This window comes from Dermacentor variabilis, chromosome 4 (genome assembly GCF_050947875.1).
Source record: "Dermacentor variabilis isolate Ectoservices chromosome 4, ASM5094787v1, whole genome shotgun sequence".
NCBI lineage: Eukaryota > Metazoa > Arthropoda > Arachnida > Ixodida > Ixodidae > Dermacentor > Dermacentor variabilis.
This window is the reverse complement of record NC_134571.1, coordinates 108,668,954-108,691,664: the sequence shown is the minus strand read 5'-3', so window position 1 is coordinate 108,691,664 and position 22,711 is coordinate 108,668,954. Positions and strand designations below refer to the sequence as shown.

Here is a 22,711-nt window from a genome sequence, read left to right as displayed (position 1 = left end):
TTTATTCTTAGCAGTGAAAGCAAGAAATTCGAGTCCACCTTGCACTAGAAGCCAGCAGGCACATAATCACCATCGTTCTCTTTCATGCGCCTCTTCTTCATGACACACATGAACTTTTCTGCTCTGGCGTGTTTCTCGTCAGACGCCACTAGCCGGTGCTGGTCTTTTTCAGCCTGTATTCCCACCTGTTCTTGGCAAGCTCCATCCGGTGCTTATGTCGCCGCAAATGGCACAGTCCACCACTAGTTTCACGGCCACTCCATATTCCCGGTCGCCTCGCCCTTTAACACGTCCAAAGGGCCACGGCAGAATTCGCATTTCGCGCACCAAAGCAAGCTATTAAGAGGCTTAGAATTGTAAACGCGGTCCCGCTAGCCCGTCGCTTGCGGGGAATCTCCGATAAGTGACTGCTTTCGGCGGGTGCTGATAACGAAGACAGTTTCTGTCGTTCCTCCTCCGCGCAACATTCAATTGCCACTTGTTTGGCTTCTGTGATGCCGTCGCGAACCTCCGTCAACCGCCAGCCATCGTCGCGTTGCTACGGCGCAATAGACTGCGTCCAAACCACGTCTAACATGGCGTCTCGCATTGTCAGAGAAACGAAACTCCCGGTCGTCAAATCAGAGATCACGATTTTCCCCAAATGGTACAAAGGTGCCAATGCCGTGCGAGTATTCCCCTGTTTTCGAAAGCATGTACCTTCATAGTAGCTAGACTTGGTGCCCTTTTCCCACTAAAAATGGAATGTAGAAGAATCCAGCTGTCGAATGATTCTAAATTGGCCGCGCTGCGGGAAACGGTTGGCGTAGACAAAGGCATTGAATTCACCTCCTTTTGAGGGGCGTTTGCGAGCGAAAGTGGTGATGAAGCTGACTTTAGAGTGCAATAACAAAATAAGTACTCATCAGAACGCGTTATTATTGCAGCAATAGCTTCTCTAGGACGTCTAGATTGCTAAAAAAAATTTTACAAGAAGTTAATTTTTTTTATATTTTTTGGGCCAGGGGGGTTATGTTCCAGCAAATTTTGTTGATGCAGGATTGTAGCACAGCGCCATTTCGTTATAGAGAAGTACGAAATGCATTGAATCCTATGGGCATTCACCGGGGATACGAAAATATTTTCTTGTTGCGAGAATTCTGTAGTTGCGGGATTTCGTTATTGCAGGTTTCGACTGTACATTTAAGTTCTGTTGGTTCAAATACTGATTAGTGGTTCTCTTCAAGTGTGGACCACACAGTACAACTACTTGTCACTGTGCTGGTTGGTTCATGCTTGTTAAGGTACAGAAACTCTTAACACAATATTTAAGTGGTGTGGCACATTTAGAAAAGCTGTGGATACACCCCTTGTTGTTTTCATCATCTCTCGTCCCTTCATTACTTACTGTTTTCCTTAATTCAGAGTTACGTAGTAGACTAGACTGGGCTCAGACCAGCCTGTTTGCCTTTGTTCATATGCCAAATTCTCTCACTCCCCCTAGCCTGGATGCCTTTTCATCGACCTGTTGCGCTGGGGTGATTTATAGGGACAGTACATATATGCATCAATACTCTATTCGTCAGTTCATGGAACTTGGTGGTATGAACGGGAATTGCAGCAGTATAGTGGCTCATCCTCCCCATTGACTTCTAGTTGGTCATCCTCTTCTGTGCTTTTGCTCGGGAATGCCGCTTGCGCTCGGAGTTCATGCCCCACTTAGACTGTTGCCGCGGCACTGCTTGTTCCTAGTCCGATCAAATAAACACCTTAACAGTGAAGATAATTTTGAGTATATGGGGAATGCAAAAAATGTTACAAAGAAGTTGCCTGCATGATTGCTGTGTTGTGCAAGCCTAACTCTGCCAACAAGCCTTCATTGTTGTGAAAGAAAATGCCCTTCATTAATGTTCTTCTGTGTCACTACCAAAGTACAAGAACATATTTATTTCCAAGCTTCTTTTTCCCCCTGGCAGTTAAGGATTTGGTACTGAAAGTACTACCTTCTTTATGCAAGTACCATGTGTTAGGTAATCGGCTGGCTGGAAACAAAACAGCATTTGTTGAAAAGGTCTGTCCATGAAGCACAGCACAGCATGGATGTTTGCTAAGCATTGACTGATGGAACAGGGCAGTGCTTATATAAGCATTAAAAATTGTTGTTGGGTATGCTTAGGTGGCATGTGGTATTGATTCAATTGTTAAAAATTATGAAAGGGTAAATAAAGATTATTACCTGTTCTTCTAAAGAAGTTGCCTATAGTATTCAATTAAGGAGGAACACAGGTCTCGAAGAGAAAAATAGTGAAGAAGTTGGATTTTTAAATTTTGCTATAATTGTATTCAGTGCTTCAATTTGCACCTACTCACAAAAATTTGGTGCTGGAAAATGCATAGCTTTACTATAAAGTAATATTTACTATGCAAACACGTGAATTTTATGCCTGAGAAATGCCCCCAAGATAGCCAATTTGCCGCTGTTTGCAACTTCGCAGCCATTCACCACAGCGTGAAAATATTGATCTCCTCTGACAGTGTGTCCTTCTGGCTTTCTTACCCACCAAACACAAACATTCAAATCTATGCTGCCTATGGGCTGTCAAATGAAAAAAATAACTAAAACTTGCTATCTCATTGGCTGTTAGCTGTTTCGATGGCTTCTGGCACAAACAAGGCTGCTGCCATCTTGCCATAGACTGTCGTTGAACACCGTCAAACACTATGCCCAATGCATATCAGAAATTTCGCTGCACGTTTTGCAACAGCATAGAAAATCCACTGTGAAGCGAAAAGAGGCATCGCTCCATCAATGGAGATGATAGTGAGCGCCAGAACATCGGCAGAGATATCGACATCGAGGGAATGTGTGCCGCCAAGTGACGCGGACCCCATGAGCGTTGCCCCGACAGTTGCGATAGCAGCCCGGCAGAACAACGAAGTCATGCCAGCCATGTGGCCCTAGCGCACAATCTCTGATTATACTTTTTTTAACTGGTGCAGTCTGTGAGCAGCAAGCCCAGCTGAGAATTTCGGAACTGGTTTCGGCAATGGAAGGAACAGCAAAGTGCCTCATGAGTGAGTGCGGTGCCCCAAGTTTGCCCACGACATGTACGGTTATAGGCCTGGATGCCGTGAACAGCTTGCTGGAGGTTGCTGCTTGTTGGGTGTGCAGTGGCGCGCTGCCTCTTGAAAGGGACATGTGTGAGTATGGCATAGCCATGAAACTGAAAGTGTTATGCAGCAATTGTGGTGAACATTGTTGGCAGTGGAGTTCTCGACAAGTTGCAGTTTTGGCGAACTGCAACACATGTAAAATGAACCTTCTGGTGGTGCATAGGAAACGGGCAGACTGCCCTAGAGGACATTTTTTTCCGCAAGTCGAGTTTCCCACAGAGGTATGCATAACAAGACATACCGGAATTGAAAAGCGAGCTTAGCCCAGCAGCAACCAGAGCATGCGTTGAGAACTTGGAAATATGTGCTGCTACCGTAAAAGATCTTTACAAAGAACTAACTTTTGGAAACCCGGGAAGCATTGCCATTTGTTTTGATGGCACATGGCACAACAGACGCCACTCTTCTCACCTTAGGATGGCTACTGTAATTGAGCTGTTTTCGAGGTATATGCTTGATTATGTGGTCCTCTCCAATTTTTGCCTCTGCTGTGAGGGTGGACCGCAACCAGACAGCCCAGGCTGTGATGAATGGAAGGCAAAACATTCGTGCCAATTAAAACACAGGCTGCAAGGCAGGCCAAATAGAACTTGAAGCAGCAAAGATATTGTTTCAAGGTTCACTCTCGTTGCATGGCCTCAGGCGTACTACCATGCTCTGTGATGGGGACAGCAAGTCATTTGATTCCATTGATGAAGGCAATGTTTATGGCCCTATTCCAGTTAAAAAAGAAGACTGCACAAATCACGTACAGAAGTGCATGGGCACGCCACTTCTTAACCTTGTGCAAAAGCGCAAGTCTGATGAACATGGACAGTGCATCAGTGGAGAAGGGCAGCTGACCGGAGACCTCATCACGAAGATCTCCGAATATTATCGATGGACAATCAAGCCTTGCTGGAAACGTGGGCAAAATGTATGGTGCAGTATGAGCCACATTTTAGCGCATTACGTCGACAGATGAGCAGTCCAATTACAACTTCTGCCCGCATGGTCCCAACTCGTGGTGCAAGTATAAGTCGGCCACAGCAAGGAATGAGCCATCATCAAAAAACAGGTGCAGAAGCAGAAGCAGTCAGCAGTGCACTGCGTCCAATCTTTGAAGCATCTGGCTGACAAGAAACCGTGGCTACAACGGTGCCAATGAGGGCAGGCACAGAATACCAATGAGACACTGCACTCATTGATTTGGAGACCTGCTCCTAAAGAAAAAAGGCATCATTGTTTGCAGTTGAGGCAGCAGTTGCAGAGACTGTGATGCACTTCAGTTATGGCACCCATGAGACCAGCTCAAGCATATTGGGAAAGTTGCAGTTAGAACAGACCTCTAAAGTTAGTCTGAGGACCACTGAAACTGAATGCCGTCGCACTGTTGGTGCGGAGAGAAAGCGAGTGTCCTCAGCAGCTTTTCAAGCAGCTGCAAAGTGGAGGCAGCGAGGAAAGCCCCATCCAGATTGCTCCCCTGAAGCCTTCTGAGCCATTGGCTATGACGATTTCCTGCATTCAGGAGAATAAAATGCTTTCTTCACATGGTGATTAGCTTTTCCTCCTTTCTGAAAACAATTCTTTGGGTGGTCAACAATTTTCTGAGAGGCATAGTTGCTCTCCAAGCAGTGCAGTAAATCTATAATATTCTGCCTACGTTCAGACACTACACTCCGGCAGCGTTTAGTAGGTGGAGTGTTGTGGCCGTGCTTTGCTCCACTGTTCTCCCCCAAGAAGTGAAATAACCCACATCATGCACACCCTCTATGGCAAATAAAAACCCACAGTAAACCGCGTCCACATTCTCGGCCTCCACATACAACAGGACAGCGGAGGCGAACACACCATCCAACGTCTCGAGCAGACCACCGTCCAAATCATGCGAATGGTCAGCCGCATCACCACCAAACAATATGGACTGAAGGAAGACGACATAACACAGCTTGTCCAGGACCTGATAATCAGCCTCATTGCCTACGCGGCCCCGTACTTACCCCTCACTCCCAAGGAGATAGATCAATTAGACATACTTCGGAAAGCATACAAGCAAGCGCTCGGCCTACCACCGGGAACAGAGACACTCAAACTTGAAGCCCTAGGAGTCCATAATACAATAAGAGAAATTATAGATGCCCACCTCACAAGCCAACGAGAACGCCTAGCCCTCGCACCAACAGGAAGAACAGTGCTAGCGTGCCTAGGCTACCCCACACATGGCAAAGGCCACGGACAAGCAATCCATCTGGTCCCCAACTTCCGGGAGCACATCAAAGTAGCCCCTATCCCCAGAAGCATGCACTCGGAGCATCATACCGGTCTTCGCCAAGCTCACGCAAAGACTTTACAGACAAAATATGGCAGTCTCTCCACCACACTATACGCAGATGCCGCACAGTACCCCCAAAAAGCAGCCATGATGGCCAGCGTAGTCGACCATAACCTTCAAGAGGTGGTCTCGATGACGGTCCGCACTGCCAGCGCCCTTGTAGCGGAGGAGACAGCCATCGCCTTGGCCATCACCTCTAGTCTTGCCAACGAGTACGTCACAATTATTACTGACTCCCAGGCAGCTTGCCGTAGCTATGCGAGAGGCAGAATATCTTCAATCGCCCACCGACTCCTCAAACAAGCCTCCCAATTCCCGGACATGGAAGTAGTGTGGGCTCCAGGACACAAGTCTCTCCATGGAAATCAGCGTGCGCCCGCTGTAGCCCGAGCTCATGTCTCCCGGGCGCCACAAGAGAAGGATGTGGCCGCATCTATGGGGCCCGTACTTTTACAATACAATGCCATACTACAACACCACGGATTGAACAGACGACAATACCCACCTCCACACAAGACCCTCTCACGTGAAGACGCCGTAACATGGCGACAACTACAAACCAATACATACCCCCATTTAAGCAGACTACACGCAATACACCCTACACCATACTCATACAAATGTCCCCTTTGTAACAACTATGCCTCCCTATATCACACCACATGGACGTGCCCCAACGTGAAGGCAGCCCCACAAATACCCAACCCCACACCCGAGCAGTGGGAGGCTGTGCTGACTAGTTCGGACCCTCGTAAGCAGCAGCAACTGGCCCGGGAGACAGCAAGAGCCGCAGGAGCCCTGGACTAAGGGCGCCTCCCGCACAAGCAGAAAGACACCTGCTTGTACTTTTTTTTTTATATATATAAAATGTTTTTCCTCCTCCTCCTCCTCCTCGCTCCACTGTAGCCTTCCCAGTGCAAAGCATTAAAGGAGTGGAAGCACTGTGAAAGTGATCATAGTTGCCAGGAACTCCGCTTCTGCTGAACGCATCGACATACTTTTTGCGGCAAAGTATTTCTCAAATAGTCCATTTCAGCTTCAAATGCATTTCCTGACTTCAATAAAGATAGGTTCAGGGCCCCTTTAAATTACACATTACCCATAAATTTCATCCCTCTAGTAGCAATAGAAATAATAGTAGTCATGTGCAATATGACATGCAACACCAATGCCCATGGTCGACGGGGCTCTAAGACTGTACGGCTGAGCAGACACAGGGTAAGCTCCAGGCCTGAACACAGCTTCAATTAGCGGTATTTATTAAGGCGCTATTTCACATGTGAGAGACCCCGCATAGCCCTGAAGCTATATTAGCTGGCCAACCGAGTGCTGAAGGCCATCGCAGACATTCAACCATGAACAAGAGTGTTGCAATCAAGTCATATTGCACGTGACTGTACATTGATCTAGGCTCAGGTCCCCCCTTAACTCTCATTCCTTGTATTTGTAGCGTTTCATGACCTTAAAAGGAGTAGTACTGGCGCATAATCTTGTAGTTGAAATAACTGGCAAGATCAATGTCTGCGGAAAGACGCCTACAACCTCTAAAACATATCAATAGCTTGAAAATTCAATTTTAAAGTATGTGCAGGCAGTCAATGGCAGTGTGCAGCACCTGGCAACGTTGACATCACTGTGAGATATCTTTTAAACATTTGAGGCCAAAACGACATTATGTCACAAGCTTTTGTTGCAATTATGCCTACCGTGCACTGAGCAAGCCATGCTGCTTGCGCCGTTGCTCATCCAGGGGTGCTATGCCGCTACGCGGGCTGTGATGCCAGTCTTTGTCACCTGGCACTCATCGCAGAATGCTGTCTGTATCCTGCTAGTGCTTTTTTCACTTCAAATAGTGTAGGGGGGGGGGGAGGAAAAATTACGCTTACTTACTGAAATTTTGCAATAAGATCACATTATTATTGTCTGGGTGGTTCAATATAACATTTAGCTCTCCTACTTGCCTGTTTCTTTAATGGGGGCAGAGGAGGGGGATGCAAAGATTCCTTAGCTATGGGGAACCCGTGGTGCTGCCAAGACTGCCCTAGAATAGACTTGTCACCGCCTATTGGCAACTGGGAAAAGCAAAGTAGCCGTTTCGGCAAGGTTTCCACATGGGGGGGTGGTTAGTTTGAAAATGCCTACGAGTTTGAAAGTGGTCAGATACATCTAATATGGTGGCATCTCCTGTCTCCAGAAAATTGTCGCTGCTGGACAACGAAATGAGAATGAGGACATCGTGCATGGCACATGTATACATATACGGAGCAGAACTATAGCAACACGAATCGCGCGCACCTGTGTGCACGTCACACTTCTGTGTGATCACATGACCAGCAGTGTTTACAAAGCCTCGCATAAAGTTACGCACCTCTCATTGCCCTCCAAAATCGAAACTTGGACTGGTCGCTGTAAACCAGGCTCCAAATAATTACCTGTCATGCGCTGAAGCAACCGATGGGCCATGTCATGATTCCTTGGTCATTAGCTGCTTGTTACAACAGAAAAGACGAGATCCAAAATTTTTTTGTGTTAGTACTTCTTTAAGTGAGGTCTGTTGTAACCATACCAGTGGATGTGCAGTGTTTGTGGACCTGTTGTCCGTGAATCTTTGAACTTGTCAAGGGCAGAGTAATTAGCAGGCAGTAAAGAGAAGCCTTGCCATCGCCATATGTATGGCAGAGAGCAATCGAGGCAGTGATTGATTGCCCATTGCTACATTACAGTTGCTGGAGATGTTTGGCTGTGGGACAGCCTGCGTCATCTGCCCGATAGAGCGGCTGTACCACAGAGGCGAGAACCTGCACATTCCCACCATGGAGCAGAGCAGTCCGCTGGCCAACCGAGTGCTGAAGGCCATCACAGACATTCAGGTGGGTTGCACTCATGGGAGGGGATGCATGGGAGAGGAGGCAGGATGTTGGCAACATTTTGAGGTAGCATGACAATGTTACAAGCCATCCTGTCACTCGCAGCTCTGGTTCATGTCTGGTGACCAGTGATGACATACTTTGTATGGAGGTTAGGTACAGCACCTTAAAGCTGGGATAAATATGTAGTATTTATGACGCGAGCTTTCGACCTATGTGGCTTCTCTCTGTGTGGAGTGTGTCCGAAACAGGCTGGTGCAGACACAAACGTGGCAGCGTTTGCCCCCTGCAGAAAACATTTGTACCATTTAGATTGATATTTGCATAAGAGCAGCTGTGTTATTATTAGAAACTTATTGTTAGAAACTTGTCTTTCATTTCAAAGCCTGCAATCTTGTGGCTTGGCAGAATTTCATAAAGCTGTCCAGGTCACATTTAACAGTGCAAGAGCAATTGAGCATAAAGATAGAATGGTTCAAAAACCTTGCCGCGTTCTCTTCTATGGCTCCACGTTTTATTGTTTTCACACCGTTCAATTTTGAATGCAATTAGCATGCAGAATCCTATGCAGGAACGCCATTGAATGCATTTAATGAACTGTGGTGTTCAGATGAGGCAGTGTTGAATTTAGCTGGCAAATAATGACCCTTGTGTATTCAAGTTATTCATGTGAATGAAGAAGCAGGGAGATCCTTCTCACCGCCCAAGACTGCATGAATCTGTGTAGAAAGCCTTGCCCCAAACATACCAAATTATGATATCGACAGGCAACGTTGGCATAATTCCCTGTTGTAGTTACATATGGAACCACCGAAGACCTCTTCCTAACTGCAATTTGACAGCTTTGGAACAGTGTAAGGATGTTTCCCTCAAGGCCCATTCGCACTAGAAGTTGACAAACGTCGCGTAACCTATCGCATCTAGTGACCAAAAAGCAACTTGTAGCGACCGTTGTTCACGCCGACAAGTGCGACCACCATTTCTACACCAAAATGTCTCGCAATTGGTGCCATTCATTCCTGCTCACATCACCACCACTACCACGTAATTATAAGCATCAGTGTACTCCTATGTCCTTATCCTCCTTTCCCGAGGATTTGATGTAACCTGTTGTGCATTTTCCGACTTCATACCACAAATTTTTAATTCGCTGTGATGACCCTGCCCTTCTCAAGTGACAGTGTTGGCCATGAGAGCAGACGATTGTTACATTGCAGTAATGGATGCTATAACAAAGTAATTTCTGCTCCTCCTTCAGCTTTGATATAGTGCCTGCATGCTTACCCTATTTACACAATTGTAAGTCGACTCGAATGTAAGTCTACCTGCCCATATCGCGTGACAAGAAAAAAAAAAGGAGAGCATGCCTGAGGGCGCATTTGATAGCGAAAATTTATTAGTAGCTGACATAGTCACTGGACTACTCATCTTCACTAGTGCTGCCATCGTCATCGTTGCTACGGTCCCACAACGCGTCGTCATCCCGCGAAATTTCACATTTGGCAAACGACCGCACCACGACATCTTGTGGAACAGCAGCCCACGCCGAATGCACCCAAAGACACGCAGCCGTCAGGGAGGCTCTTTTGACAGGTCCGGTTGGCATAATTTCGCGGTCTTCTGCCGCCAGCCACTCATACTCACGGTGGAGCAGGTCCTTAATAAGCGAAGATCCAGGCTTATTTCATGACCATGTCGCACTTCACTGGCAGGGACCGATCCCGCATTTCAGCGAAGTACGCCACAAGCTTAGCCTACAGCTCCGGAAAGCATCCAGACTTTGGCACGTGGGAAATTTCTCACTTGCCGTCACAAGTGAAAATTTCGCTTCGCTGCAGTCGCCACTCTCGCACCACCCGTTCAGAAACATCAAACTTGCGGCCCTCTGCGCAGTGATTTCTTTCATTGGCGTAAAGGATGGCAGCCCTCTTGAACGCTGCTGTGAACGAGTGCCGAATGATTAGTGGGCCTGGAGCACTCATGATGACTGAGGAAGCATAGAAGCAGCACGTAGCCGGCTGTCAAGTGGAACACGTCAAACCAATGCCTTTCGTCAAACTGTAGAGAAAGCTAAGCGCCACAGGCAAAGAGAAACCCGCAAGCAGTGTCTGCTCTTTCATGAACTACTGATGCTTCCCGCAAGTGCCGCCATTCTGAGGGTGCCGCCGTGAATGGAACAGCGGCACTTCCATCAACTATCAACACCCCCTCATGAGTGCTGTGTGCATTGTAAAACTCCCAAAAATTTTGAAAAACTCTTCTGAAAAGTGAAGAAACACGCGGGATAGTGAAAAGCTACGGGTAGGGCCATAGAGCTAACGTAAAATTTTAACTATGTTGTAGCTCCCATTGGTCTCGCTTTTTCGGCGGTGCTATATTTTGGTTTCGATTGTAAGTCAATCCCCCACTTCAGATTTTCAAATTTTTAAAAAGTGGTCGACTTACAATCGTGTAAATACGGTATATGTGCCAGTTCAAACTCTGCATTTATGCTAATGCACAGTACTTCATTTTGCTGCAATATGCTCTGCTAAGATTGTATTCTCTGTTTTTGTTTTTCAGTACGGAGTCGTGCCACACAGCTGGGGCATAGAAATCGAGTGACCTAGGGCATCAAATTGAACAGTGCAAGCCGTGGTTACATACTTTCTCGGATAAAGTTTCCCACTGGAACTATTGGATGCGTTAGCTATGAGAGAACAGACTGGAGACAGTGGATGGCTTCTGAAGAGACACCCTTCTCATGTTTCTGTTTTTTATAGATATATATATATGTAATTTTATTTTTTGTTCTTATATTTCCTGTGTTTACGGTCACTGTTGTACCACATCTGCACTCCTCATGTCTGTTTTGTGGACTCAGCTGGCAACAAAAAAGACATTTCTTAAATTACTTATAGTGTGGAAACAAAACCAAGTAAGAGGTTGTGTCTTGCACAGGCAAATTGTGAGTATCATTGAATGTGTTGTTCAGTGCTAATTGGAACACTGCAATGGTGTTACGAATGGCTTGTGCAAAAGGAAAAAAAAAATGTTTTCAGTTTTTCAGTTTTCACAGCCGCTGGCCCCTTATGTGACAGATGCGTAATGATCCCGAGTTTCATCTCGTGAAATTAATCACGTGTGCAGTGTATTGTGCTTTCCAGTTCTTGGAGAATTGTTTTTAATAGCTTTTCTCTCCTGTTGTACAGCAATTCATATGCATAACGTGAGGCTGTAATGGCAAGTGAATAATCTCGTTTTAGTGCGTTTTAGGAAATGCCGAAGTTGCGCATTTTTTACGCATGCATGCTGTCATGCTTTCACATGCTGCTGGTTTGTGGCAGTCAACTAGGTGCCACGATTCGTATTTTGTATGTTTGTTTTGTCACTGTGCATTAAGATGAAGTCATGATTAATCGCAACTACTTTATTAAACCCGCTGATCCGTTCTCAATGTTGGACCATCTAATTGTTCTTATGGTTAAATTTTGGTGGGAAGCAACCAACTATGTAGAATTAAAGCAATAATCTATAAATTGTGCAGTTGCTGCTAGTTTAGGGCTGAATTTGCGTATTTTATGTACATTTTCATAAGATGCATTTTTCGGCAATTTGTGTTATATTCGTGACAGTATACTGTACGTTAGATTATCTTTTCTTGTGCTTGTGTTGATTTCTACAGAAACGCAGTCCCTGTTTTATCACCATGCTTGTAATGTGCTTCCGTGAGTGAGCAGGACCAAACATCTTCCAGCATTTCTCAACTTTTGCACATAGCACATGTTAATGTCACTGGTAGCAATGCCTGTGATAACGCTCCTGCTCCTAAATATAAGGTGTGGTCTAGTCAGGAAAACAATGGTTGTAACGACTTCAATACTTTTGTGCAGATGCATGGCACTTCCTTTCTTCCCTTCTTTATGTCCTCTCCAGAGATTATCTACATCTGCATGCGTTGTAAGTGCACTATATAAAGCATGAACATTTTAGGTATGAGGAAACTTAAGTGTCTTTTTTTTTTTTCTAAGGGGTGATAAATGCACATCAACAGCTGCTTTAGCTACGAATAGAAGTGCATTCCTCTTAAGGCCAATCTCCATGGAGCAAATAAGCAACAAATGTTCTATGTCTGTCACCCGACGTCTAAAAACTAGCTACTCTCTCCAGATGTTTGCTACCCAGCGAACGCCGGCATTGGAATCGGTTGCGCACGCTGGAGAGCTTGGACCAATGAGATCATAGCAGAGCTGTTCGCTTCCGTTGGTCGCCCAGGTCGAGTTCATCTGGTCACAACGACTCCTCGTGGGCTGGGATGGTGGCACGATAGGCGGCGTTCACCCACTCTTGCTTCTTTGGAATGTGGGGTTATGAATGCGCTGCAGCACTTCATGCTGAAATGTTCGTCAAGCAAAATTCATCACGAAAGTTCGCGTTTCAAGTTTTCTGGCATTTTCGTAGTACTATAACGATGTACCAACAAGCTCAACAAGCCACTCTTATGGCCTTTAGATGTTCATCGCTTTTCCTTTTCTTTGTATTCTTTTTTTTTTTTTCGCTTTCCGTTCTGGAGAAATTCTGGAGGATCGGAGGGCAGACAGGTATAATAGAGTGTGTGTGTGTGTGTGTGTGTATTTTTTCTTGTTTTTTTCTAAAGCAGGAAGGTATCTTATACTAATCTCTTTGAGCAAACTGCAAGCTGGCCTAACATGCGGAATGAGGTGGAATTAATTGCCACACCGAGTGGTAATGGAAAACAAACATCTATGCTTCCGGCAGTTAAGGTGGCTCGGTGTCATGTCACATTTATTTGTTCATGCTCTCACATAATTTGTTCCAACCATTAAAATTGTTAGTGAGAGCTAATCGTGCTTCCATAAAGCCTCTTGCCACAAGAGACGGGCAACCTTCAGCACGGCACCATCATGAAGAAAGCAACTCGATTCCTCTCCGCCATCTCCGTTGCTGCTACCACGGCGTGCACCACCACCAAACAAGGGAGCCTCATTCTGCCTTGTCAGTGCACCATAATTGAGTGTCCTCTTGTGCCTAGCTGCCTGTGCAGTCAACTGGTTGCAAGTGATCAGTGATCGGCAAGAACTGCACTTCCTGGATTTAGTAGCAGTGTGCCTGGTGTTGAAGACTGCACATCCTGGAGTAAGACATACGAGATTGTCAACTCTGTCGTCTTGCAGTGCATTTGGTAAATTACCGACCGCACTGGTGCGTCTTGACGACCGGTTGCTTTCGAAGCAGACAGTCATGGAACGCCAAACTATACAGTCATCGCACCACAAGACACTCAAGGCACCCGTTTAGTTTTTGTGTTCGAGTGGCCTATTATAGAGGCTCGTTCTCACAGAAGTCCCCAACCTCCTCTGTTTAATTTTCTTGTCTTTGCTTTTTCTCTGCTCATCTTTCAGTCTTTCATTTCCCCTTACCCTTCCCCCGGTGCAGAATAGCAAATCAGAGTCTTCTTGGGTAACCTTCCTGCCTTTCCCACCCTGTTTATCTCTCTATCTCTTTACTGAGACTATGTCACAGAATGTGCCTAGCTTACCACATTTCTTCATTGATCTACCCCTATTCATTGTACTTTTGTGGTGCACTTTCTTCCTCCCTTACCCTCTATAGTAGCCGTTAACATTACATTTGCACCTCACCATGTGGTTGTGTCATAAATGCATTGACAGCACTTTTGTCATCATGCGAGGTGGAGTACATTCACAGGTATGCTCTCACCAGGAACCTGATTTTGCCAGGTCTATAGCATCAAGGAAGTTGACACTCTTGTGCATTTTACTCCAAGTTGTATGCATGGCATTGAATTCTTTGTTCCCACATTTGCTTCCCATGTTGCTTTATCTTTCATAGCTTGTTCCACATTTCCAGATGTAGAAGGCAGCAAGGAAGTTTTGTGTTTCAGCATTTGAAATTTTTGTGCATTTTGACACCAATTTGCATTTCTGTAAAAACAGGAAATTGTCGTGAAGGTAGTAATTTCTTCAGCAAACTGCATGTTTTAACAGAGGCAGTTGCGTCGTAACATCGACACGGAAAATTTTGACTGCGAGACAGCTGCATTCGATTCACCGACATTTTTACGTAACAACAAATTTTGGTGCCATTTGCAACTGGGCAGCTTGTACGTTTTGTTTGCCCTCCCTTTGTAAGGTATCTTGGTGACAAGTTACTGAGTGAAAGTTGCCATATCTGTTTATTTTTAATAGCCAGCCAATGAAAACATACATGGCAATTGAGAAATCCATACCTGAACCTGTAAGCTTTATTAAATAACTAGCTTAACATGTGGCTGTATACCATTTCTTATGTACAAGCCACCCAACCTTGTTGCTGCTTTCTGACCAAATAAATGCTCAGCTTAAAGGAACATGATGATGTGTGCTGTAATCTGATCCTCAATGAATAGTTAATAGAAAGTCTGGTGGTCAGTTTTTAATTAATTGTGTGTGCTTTGGAAAGAAATGCTTGTATATTTGATTGATTTTGTGAAAGTCTGAGGTTGAATGTGCTATATGCAAAATTTGGTAAAGAGTCAACAGACACCAATAGCTCCAGAGGGAACCCCCCCCCCCCCCCCCTCTTACCTCAGAGACATGCTAATGCGTTGACAATACTGCACATACAATTTTTATTTGTGACCTCCTTCTTGTGTATCCATATTTTTCCCCAAGAAACCTGGTGTTCATCGCCACTACTTCTTTCTCTCATAATTTTTCTCATAATTTCTCTGCCAGCATGATTCAAACCGCTGTCCTTATGGCTTGCCCTTCTGCACGGAAAATTTCCTGAAATTTTCACCGTGAAGAAAAAAATGCAAAAGAACTATTTTCTGGAAGCATTAGAAATGTCTGAAAAGTACCGTAGAACATTATTAGATAGCTTAACAAAACCTAAAAGCAATGGTCCTTGCTTTATGAAACGGCGCGAATAACTAGGCACGCGACACATCGACTGTTGTGTGCCTATTTTCTGTGTCCCGTTATTCATGCTGTTTGCTAAAGAATGTATTCGTACCAACAAACCCGACTAGCCACTATTCTGAATGGTCGTTGGAAAGAGGTGTTTCCATTGATTATGGCAAAACTTTCAAAATTTTGATCTAACCATGAAACATATGTTTGGAAGAGAGGCTTGAAGGCTGCGTTGAGGCTTGCTGCACCAAGTTTCTTGGAGCAGTTTGTGCAAATGCACTGCATGTTACTATGTCGTCAGTTTCAAATGTGGGTTTACTATGGGGATGACCAAATCGAATGTCTGGGCGAGCTTATTTGTGTTGAATGACAGCGTTCTGCTTGCAGTTGCACGTTGCAAGATGTTGAAAGTGTCCGTATGAGATCCAAGTCTGTAGTAAATAAATAACTTCTGCACAATCATATTTAAATATTCATTCTAGCAGTCTTTCAATTCAACGTTGAGCAGCCAGAGCGCCTGCCATCGGAAACTGTCAGAATTGAAAGTCAAGGGCAACAAGCAACTTCTCTGGAACTGTTCCTTGATAGGATGAGACTAAACAGTAAGCTCTAGGAGGACTTCAAAAAAGGGATTGATCAATGTTGGTAAAGAACCTCTCTAATTAAAGCAGCAGCTGCTGGCAAGCTTATTTCTCACTTCTCTAGCCTGCTTTTGCATTCTCGCGGTGAAAGCTAAATTGAAACTACCATAGGATGTTGCACGCGGTTTTATGCCAAGGAATGGAAGTACAGCATAGCCAGTGAACACTTCGCAGGGTGTCCAATCTGTCAACTCCTGGGCAGTTTGAAAGACATTTAAAAATGAGGGCTATTTCTGTTCTGTGTACTGCCCCAAACATTTATGGAGTTCATGAGACTGGATATACTGGCTTTGAATATTGGTGAATGTGAACATTGCCGAACCAGTCTTCCTTGTTTCCCAAAATGACAATCCTTGACTGACTGAATAACTTTCTTGCTGTGTGGTGCTGATGGATAATCATAATCAATTGAATAATTTAAAGATAAAATTGCAATATTGCAGCAAGGAAATGCTTTCTGAAATTGAGGCATTGGGACACACGAGTGAAAGTATGTCATGAAAAAGTCAAAACAGAACAGAGTGCATGTCATGCAGACACAAAAGAATGATCACTATAATGCAGTGCTGTGCAGTCAATACTCCTAAATTGACATAGTTTTCAAAGAAAGGATAAAATGTACTGCTTTTGAAGGCAGTGTACCCAGCGCTTTGTAGAGGGAAAAAATATAGATGTGGGCCAAGCACGCTTGAGTTCTAGTTCAATGCTGTGCCTGTGTGTACAGTTCACTTCCATTAATTTGAATCCGGTTAATTAAATATTTCGCTTTAACAGTGGCACCTTTCCTCCCGCTTCGTATGCTTCACCGCATAACAGGACTGTACTGCGGCGGAGCTAACTTTAAAAACGTACTGCGAAGTGCATCAAAAGCGTGTTTCGGCGCTTCTTCTGCCACTTTAATTCGACTCCGCGGATAATTTGACCACTTTCATAAGTCCCGTCAGGATCTAACAGAAGTCGACTGTAGTCTCATCCCCAAGAGTAACTGCTATAGATGTCATGTTCACTTGAACATGGGGAGAATACATGCTATTGGAAATTGAAGCTTGGTGCCTGGCGTCTACGGCTCAAATGATGCAAAAGTTATGTTGATACCGCATAGAAGCTGAACCATTTGGCACTCAACATAGGCTTTCATGGCATTTTTCTTCCATAGGAGCTCAAATGTTACGTCATGTGACATGCAGTGCATGTCGTGCTTGCTACTCAGAGGAACTTTGCATCGCAAATTCGTCTCTTGTCACGACTTCTTACACCCCTGCTGTAAGAATAAAATGCAAAAATGCTGCTGCTGCTTCCGGCGCAGCCGTGCGGGCGCCGTATCTTGAAAGCCATCTGCAACGTGGCCAAAGTGCGCACCCGCAAATGCTTATCTTCAAAGCAATCTGCGATGTTTGCAGTGTGTGCGTAGTGCCGGTGGCTTTGTATGGGCCGTGCTTTCGACGTTTCGTTCGCATTGAAGCGAGAGATGCACGAAGGACAATTTGCTCGCTGCTGCTGCCGCGATTCCTCATTCCAGCGTTTTGACAGCGAGTTTCCGCGGTCATCAAGCGAGATGTATTCATGTTTACCTGTGTGCGCATTACGGCGGCCGCATTTCGATGGGGGCGAAATGCGAAAACACCCGTGTGCTTAGATTTAGGTGCACGTTAAAGAACCCCAGGTGGTCAAAATTTCCGGAGTCCTCCACTACGGCGTGCCTCATAATCAGAAAGTGGTTTTGGCACGTAAAACCCCACTTATTATTATTATTACTGTGTGCGCATTACATCGTGCTTGTTAATTTACTTAGCAAACTAATGTTTACAATTTGATGTGGCCGATAAAAGTACTTTCATATGGTTCTCTGCTAATTTGCTGTCGCAATCTATGCTTTGCCTTTCGGACGAAACTGCGCCTTTTTTTTTTCTCTCATTCTCTTTTATTCCCCTTTTCCCTTCCCCCAGCGTAGGGCAACCAACCAGATGCTTTTCTGGTGGACATGCCTGCATTCGCCTTTTCTTCTCTCCCCTAGCTTCTAACCTCCAACAACTAACCACTTTCATTCTGTGAGAGTTAGGCGTGCAATAGCACAATAACAAGCAAGTTCTTGAGAGGCTCTAGAATTTCAGGGTGAACAGAATTGTATAGAAACATATGTCGAACATTAAAACCACAAATGTAATTGCGTGAAACAAGTGGAGGAGTGTTTGAACCTGGGTGATGTTTTGGCACCTGAGTCAGGCACTCGTCTGTCAGTGGCAAACTGAAATTTGGAACAATGCTCAGTTCACCAAATTTTTAGGCACGCTAGTATTGCTGAATGGGCGAGTTTGTGCATCATATTCTCGTCTCGCTTTAGCGCAGCTCGGCAAGTATGAAGGACAGGGACAGGTGTCCCTTCATACTCAAACTGAGTTGTGCTAATGTGAGACAAGAAATCAGGTATACTAATTCTATTTGCAGAAAAATGATTTTTGCCTCTCTTTTTTTTTTTTTTTTAGGGTCAATTGAAGTAGACTACACCATAACAGGCCGAAAATTTTGAATCATTTGCAAAGTTTAGTTGTTTTCGCAAATGAAGACTTCATGCCTGCACTCCAAAAACCGTCTCAGCTACAGGAACAAGATCGACTATTTTAAGCACAACTTAAACACCCAGAGCCATTTGCCTTACATAAATTATTACTAAAAACAATCTCATAATTTCCTGGGCATTATGGTGAAAATGGCGTTGTGCTACTGTCTACACTTATTCTTTCATTAAGTTTTTGCTTTTTCTGTTTTAAGTTGGCTTTCATATTTACTCGCAAGCGTGGAACATTTGCTAAATCCTCTAGGCATGGAATATGCTACGAGATAAATGACACCTTTATACAAGTGCTCCAGGGAACACATTTATTGGTGCAAATGTTGAGGGTTTATGTCACAGTGGAACACAGTCGATTCACCGCATGCCAGCAAGACAACAACTCAGAACTTTCATCTTTCCTTTATTTACATACTCTGGACAACACTGGGTCTGCTTATGGTACAACAACAAACAAAATACTTCAGCAAGCTTGGTTTATCTGTATGTACAAGAATTTCAAAAAGTTTTCATCTAAGAGTATTCTCCGACAAGTGCTGCATATCTATTTTGTTCTCCACATCTGCCATTGTTTCAAATGGCCAGGTCTGCATATGGTCATCAGAACAATTCACAGAACTAAAACTGTTGCAGTTTGTGTCCTGATAGGGTTACATACATAAAAACAAAAACAACTGAACATTGTTTTATGGCTTTCTGAGGCAGGACGCTGTGTAGAGCAATGCGGTTAGGGCACGTTACGGCATCTTGGCGATGGTCAACCGGAGGTCATTCTGAAATAACAGCAAGTAGAAGCATAGAATGCAACTTCTGTCTTTACTCGAATTATATTGCAGAGTAACAAAGCCTACCTACAAAGCCTACAAATGACAGTCAAAATCATGGTAAGCTTGTATGGCCTAGTCATGTGATGGCTATTACCAACACTCTTCCCACCAAAATGTGAAGGTGGAAGCAGGTTTCTGTGAGACAGTATTCTTTGTCTTACTTTACTATTATTTGCACTGAATATACAGAAGGATAAATGCATGCACAGGCTGCTTCTGGCTCCTAGCATGGCATATGTCATTGCAGTCAAGCCAGGCTGACTTAATAAAACCAGCAGTTGCGTATTACTACTTGGTGAAAGTAACACCATAAGAGCGTCAGTTATTTAATGTTGCTACCTAATGTCGCCCAATGGTATGCCCATGGTGCATTTATTGGCATAAAATGAAATGCAAACAGGTTAAAATACTACAGCACTTGGAAAAATCCTTCGCATTTCAACTTTTGGTAAGGTACGCGGGATCACGATTCAGACACCGATGAGGGGTATATTTTTGCACTATGTATTGAGCAACTACCACCTTGGCTTCTGAAGCAATCATGCGTAAGAATTGGTGCGATTCATTTTGGCCTGTCCATTTTCACTGATGGTGTAGAATCTTTCTCACTTAAAAATTGCTTAAAAATTGAAACTAATACCAAACTAATACCATACCCCTGACTACCTTCCTAAGAAAAACCTTATCACATGCTATCTTGTCCTAGTGTTGTTTCTCAAAGAGAAATGTATTGGCCTGGATTGACGGCTAATGCTTCGAGAATTAAAAATAGGTTGGGCTTGCCATGAGCAAAGGAGGCATGGTAAGCCAGGAAGGATGTAAAACTGAAAAATATACGGAAACAAATCCCTCAAACTTCCTGTGATATCACAGACTTTGGCAGCATCTTCTCAGTGCTAGTCAACTGTTTTTTGATAAAGAAAGGTTTACATTTGCATTCACGAGAAAGCAGAGATTAAATCCACCAACTTTCTGGAAATATACCTGCACAAAAACGGGCCAAGTTATATGAAAATACCTTGAAAACAAAGGCAGGCTGATGTCCATGGCGCCACATTTTGGGCTCAAGGTTAATGAACTGCATTGATGTTTGGACTTCTTTCTCCACTAACAACCACGATTTCTCCTCCAAAGAAATACAGATAATGGTCTTGAACAAATATTATGCCACTCGAGGCTGACACTGTTTCTCTCTACAGTTTCCCGTAAACAAAATTACAAACAGTGAAAAGCACACTGAAGATTAGTAAAGAAAAGAAGCACCAGCAGCACATTCTTGGTTATGTTCACACAAAGTGCTCTGCTGCATTCCAACAATATGGGATGTTAAGTGTTGATAAAATACAAGTTTATGAATGTTGATGTACGTGACATTTCTAGGGACACGCTATTCCAAATGGTTCCTGATATGTCCTACTAGTTATGCATTATTTCTTGCTCTGAAATAAGTTGCTTGTGCTATCGTACCTACATTAATTTGCTACAGTTTATTTTACTTATACCATATGGCTTCGTCACGTTAGCATCTTACTGCGCAAGATTTTGCATCCATTACCCAACTACCATATTAGTACTGCAGTATACTTTCCCTTGGCCTACATGCTTCACATTACATTTTTAAAATGTTCCTTAGTCCTGTCGTGTTAAAATTTGTTTCAATTTGGCATCTGTTCATGGGATCTTTGTTTGATTTTCATCATGTACTGTTGCCGACTGCAGCCATGGAGTGTAGGTGACAGCTGGCTTGTGATGCTACTCAAGCAGTTTTTTTCCTTGGTGCTCCCCCCCAAGTGAGAATGGGAAATAATGTCAATGCAAGTCAATCAAGTAGCCAATGTGGGAGCACACTCACGTCGGCGCTTGCCATGGCATTCTGGATGGCCACCCTGGCAGCAGTGAGCGACGTGTTCACCAGGCGGGTGTTGTCCACCATGAGGATCTGGTCTCCAGTGCTAATCTCTCCATCTACGGGGATCATGCCGCCCTCGCGCACCTCGGCCACCACGATGCGCCCGTCGTGCGCAGAGTTGAGGCCCCCATCCAGAATCAGGTTCAGTGGGCCGTCCTGCGGACAACAATACCAGAAGTTATGCCTAGTTGGCAGAACTTTGACTCAAGAAAACTCCCATAGTTTGTTGTTGTCTCGCATTACACTGTATCCTATGGATGAAGCTGAACTATACGCATTGTAGTTTGACTAAATTGCTTAAAGGGGAAACCAAAAGTGAACGACAAATCAGATTCATATGCATTTGATTGGGGTTCATTCACTGACAAGTATGGCTTACTGGTTCAATTTGGAGCAAGTTGAATACCGGTAATGACCCACATTATCTTGTATCTTGCAGACTTGGGCCCTTACTTGAGGGATAAACCCGCAGGGGTTGCTTCACTGATTACAGTAATTTATATTCCCAAGTAAATTGCTAGGTTCTTTAACAGTTGGCCAATAACTAATCCTATCGAGTTCTTGCTGCTGCTTGGGATGTCAGATAGATATTTGATCCGGGAGCAGGAAGCAAGCGCTGCAGCCTGTCCTTAACTGTTGTGTAGGTTGTTGTTCTATGCACACCTCCACTCTCAGTAAAAGCAACTTATTTGCCATTAAAAGCATGGCAAATTAATCCCATTATATACATATCCTTCCAGTGTCCGTTTAGGCATTAAGAAGAGAGTAGCTTTGAATTGCAATTTATGGTAAAGCACAAGCATAGACCTAATGATGGCATGGACATTTAAAAGTCTGCTGAACATGCAAAAGTGCCTTCTCTGGGAAAATTGAATGCTTGAGAAAAACAACATGAGGTGTACATTGGGGCTTTGCTCAAACACGCTGTCATATAAAAGCTTGTTCTTGATCAAGCTGAATCTGAAAAAAAAAATTGAAGAGATATATATGGTACCTTTTTAAATGTTAGCGTCTTCACAACAGCCCCTTCTGTAACATCATTCTGGAAAGCAAAAAAAGGAAAATTCAGTCTGACGTGTGACAGGAATGATTGTATTAATACAAACTTGGTTCCTAGACATCTGTGCCACAAGATGGTGCACTGATAAACAGATAAACACTGTTTGAAGACAAAGACTGCTTGAAATCAGCTCTCGTATAGTGAACATAACGCAGATTAACCCTTTTTGTTTTTTTAATGATGGCACTCAAATGGCTCGTAAAAATTTTTGTTTTTTATCTAATTGCACAAAACACATTGAGAATAAGCATAATTAATGAACATAAAATATATTTTATAGTAACTTTTTCAGCAATAGGAAGAAAACACTACACAGAAAATTAGAAGTAGGCTTCACCCCAAGCTGCCCATGGCTTCGTTCGGAATTTGTACAGACAGCTCTCGTCAAATGTGACCCATAGGTGTACATTTCATTTGCTATACATCACGTGCAACAGCACATGTGATGCTTGCTTTCAAA

The 22,711-nt window shown here is 44.1% G+C and overlaps 2 protein-coding genes across 3 annotated transcripts in view; one reads left to right on the top strand and one right to left on the bottom strand.

Moving 5' to 3' along the window:
• The window catches only part of Bcat (Branched chain amino acid transaminase), a 38,408-nt gene extending 22,699 nt beyond the window's left edge, over positions 1-15,709 (top strand). Inside the window, exons 10-11 of the mRNA XM_075689977.1 lie at positions 8,188-8,334; positions 10,894-15,709. Coding sequence (XP_075546092.1) covers positions 8,188-8,334; positions 10,894-10,935 — 189 coding nt within the window. The 3' untranslated portion in view covers positions 10,936-15,709. The remainder of the gene's footprint in view (positions 1-8,187; positions 8,335-10,893) is intronic.
• Positions 15,710-18,841: 3,132 nt separating this feature from the next.
• Positions 18,842-22,711, bottom strand: part of LOC142579594 (uncharacterized) — a 160,626-nt gene continuing 156,756 nt past the window's right edge. For both annotated transcript variants that reach the window (XM_075689976.1, XM_075689975.1), the window contains exons 19-21: positions 22,186-22,233; positions 21,135-21,347; positions 18,842-19,228 (exon numbers count right to left, since the gene is read on the bottom strand). In XM_075689976.1, the coding sequence (XP_075546091.1) occupies positions 19,193-19,228; positions 21,135-21,347; positions 22,186-22,233 (297 nt within the window). In that variant the 3' untranslated portion in view covers positions 18,842-19,192. The remainder of the gene's footprint in view (positions 19,229-21,134; positions 21,348-22,185; positions 22,234-22,711) is intronic.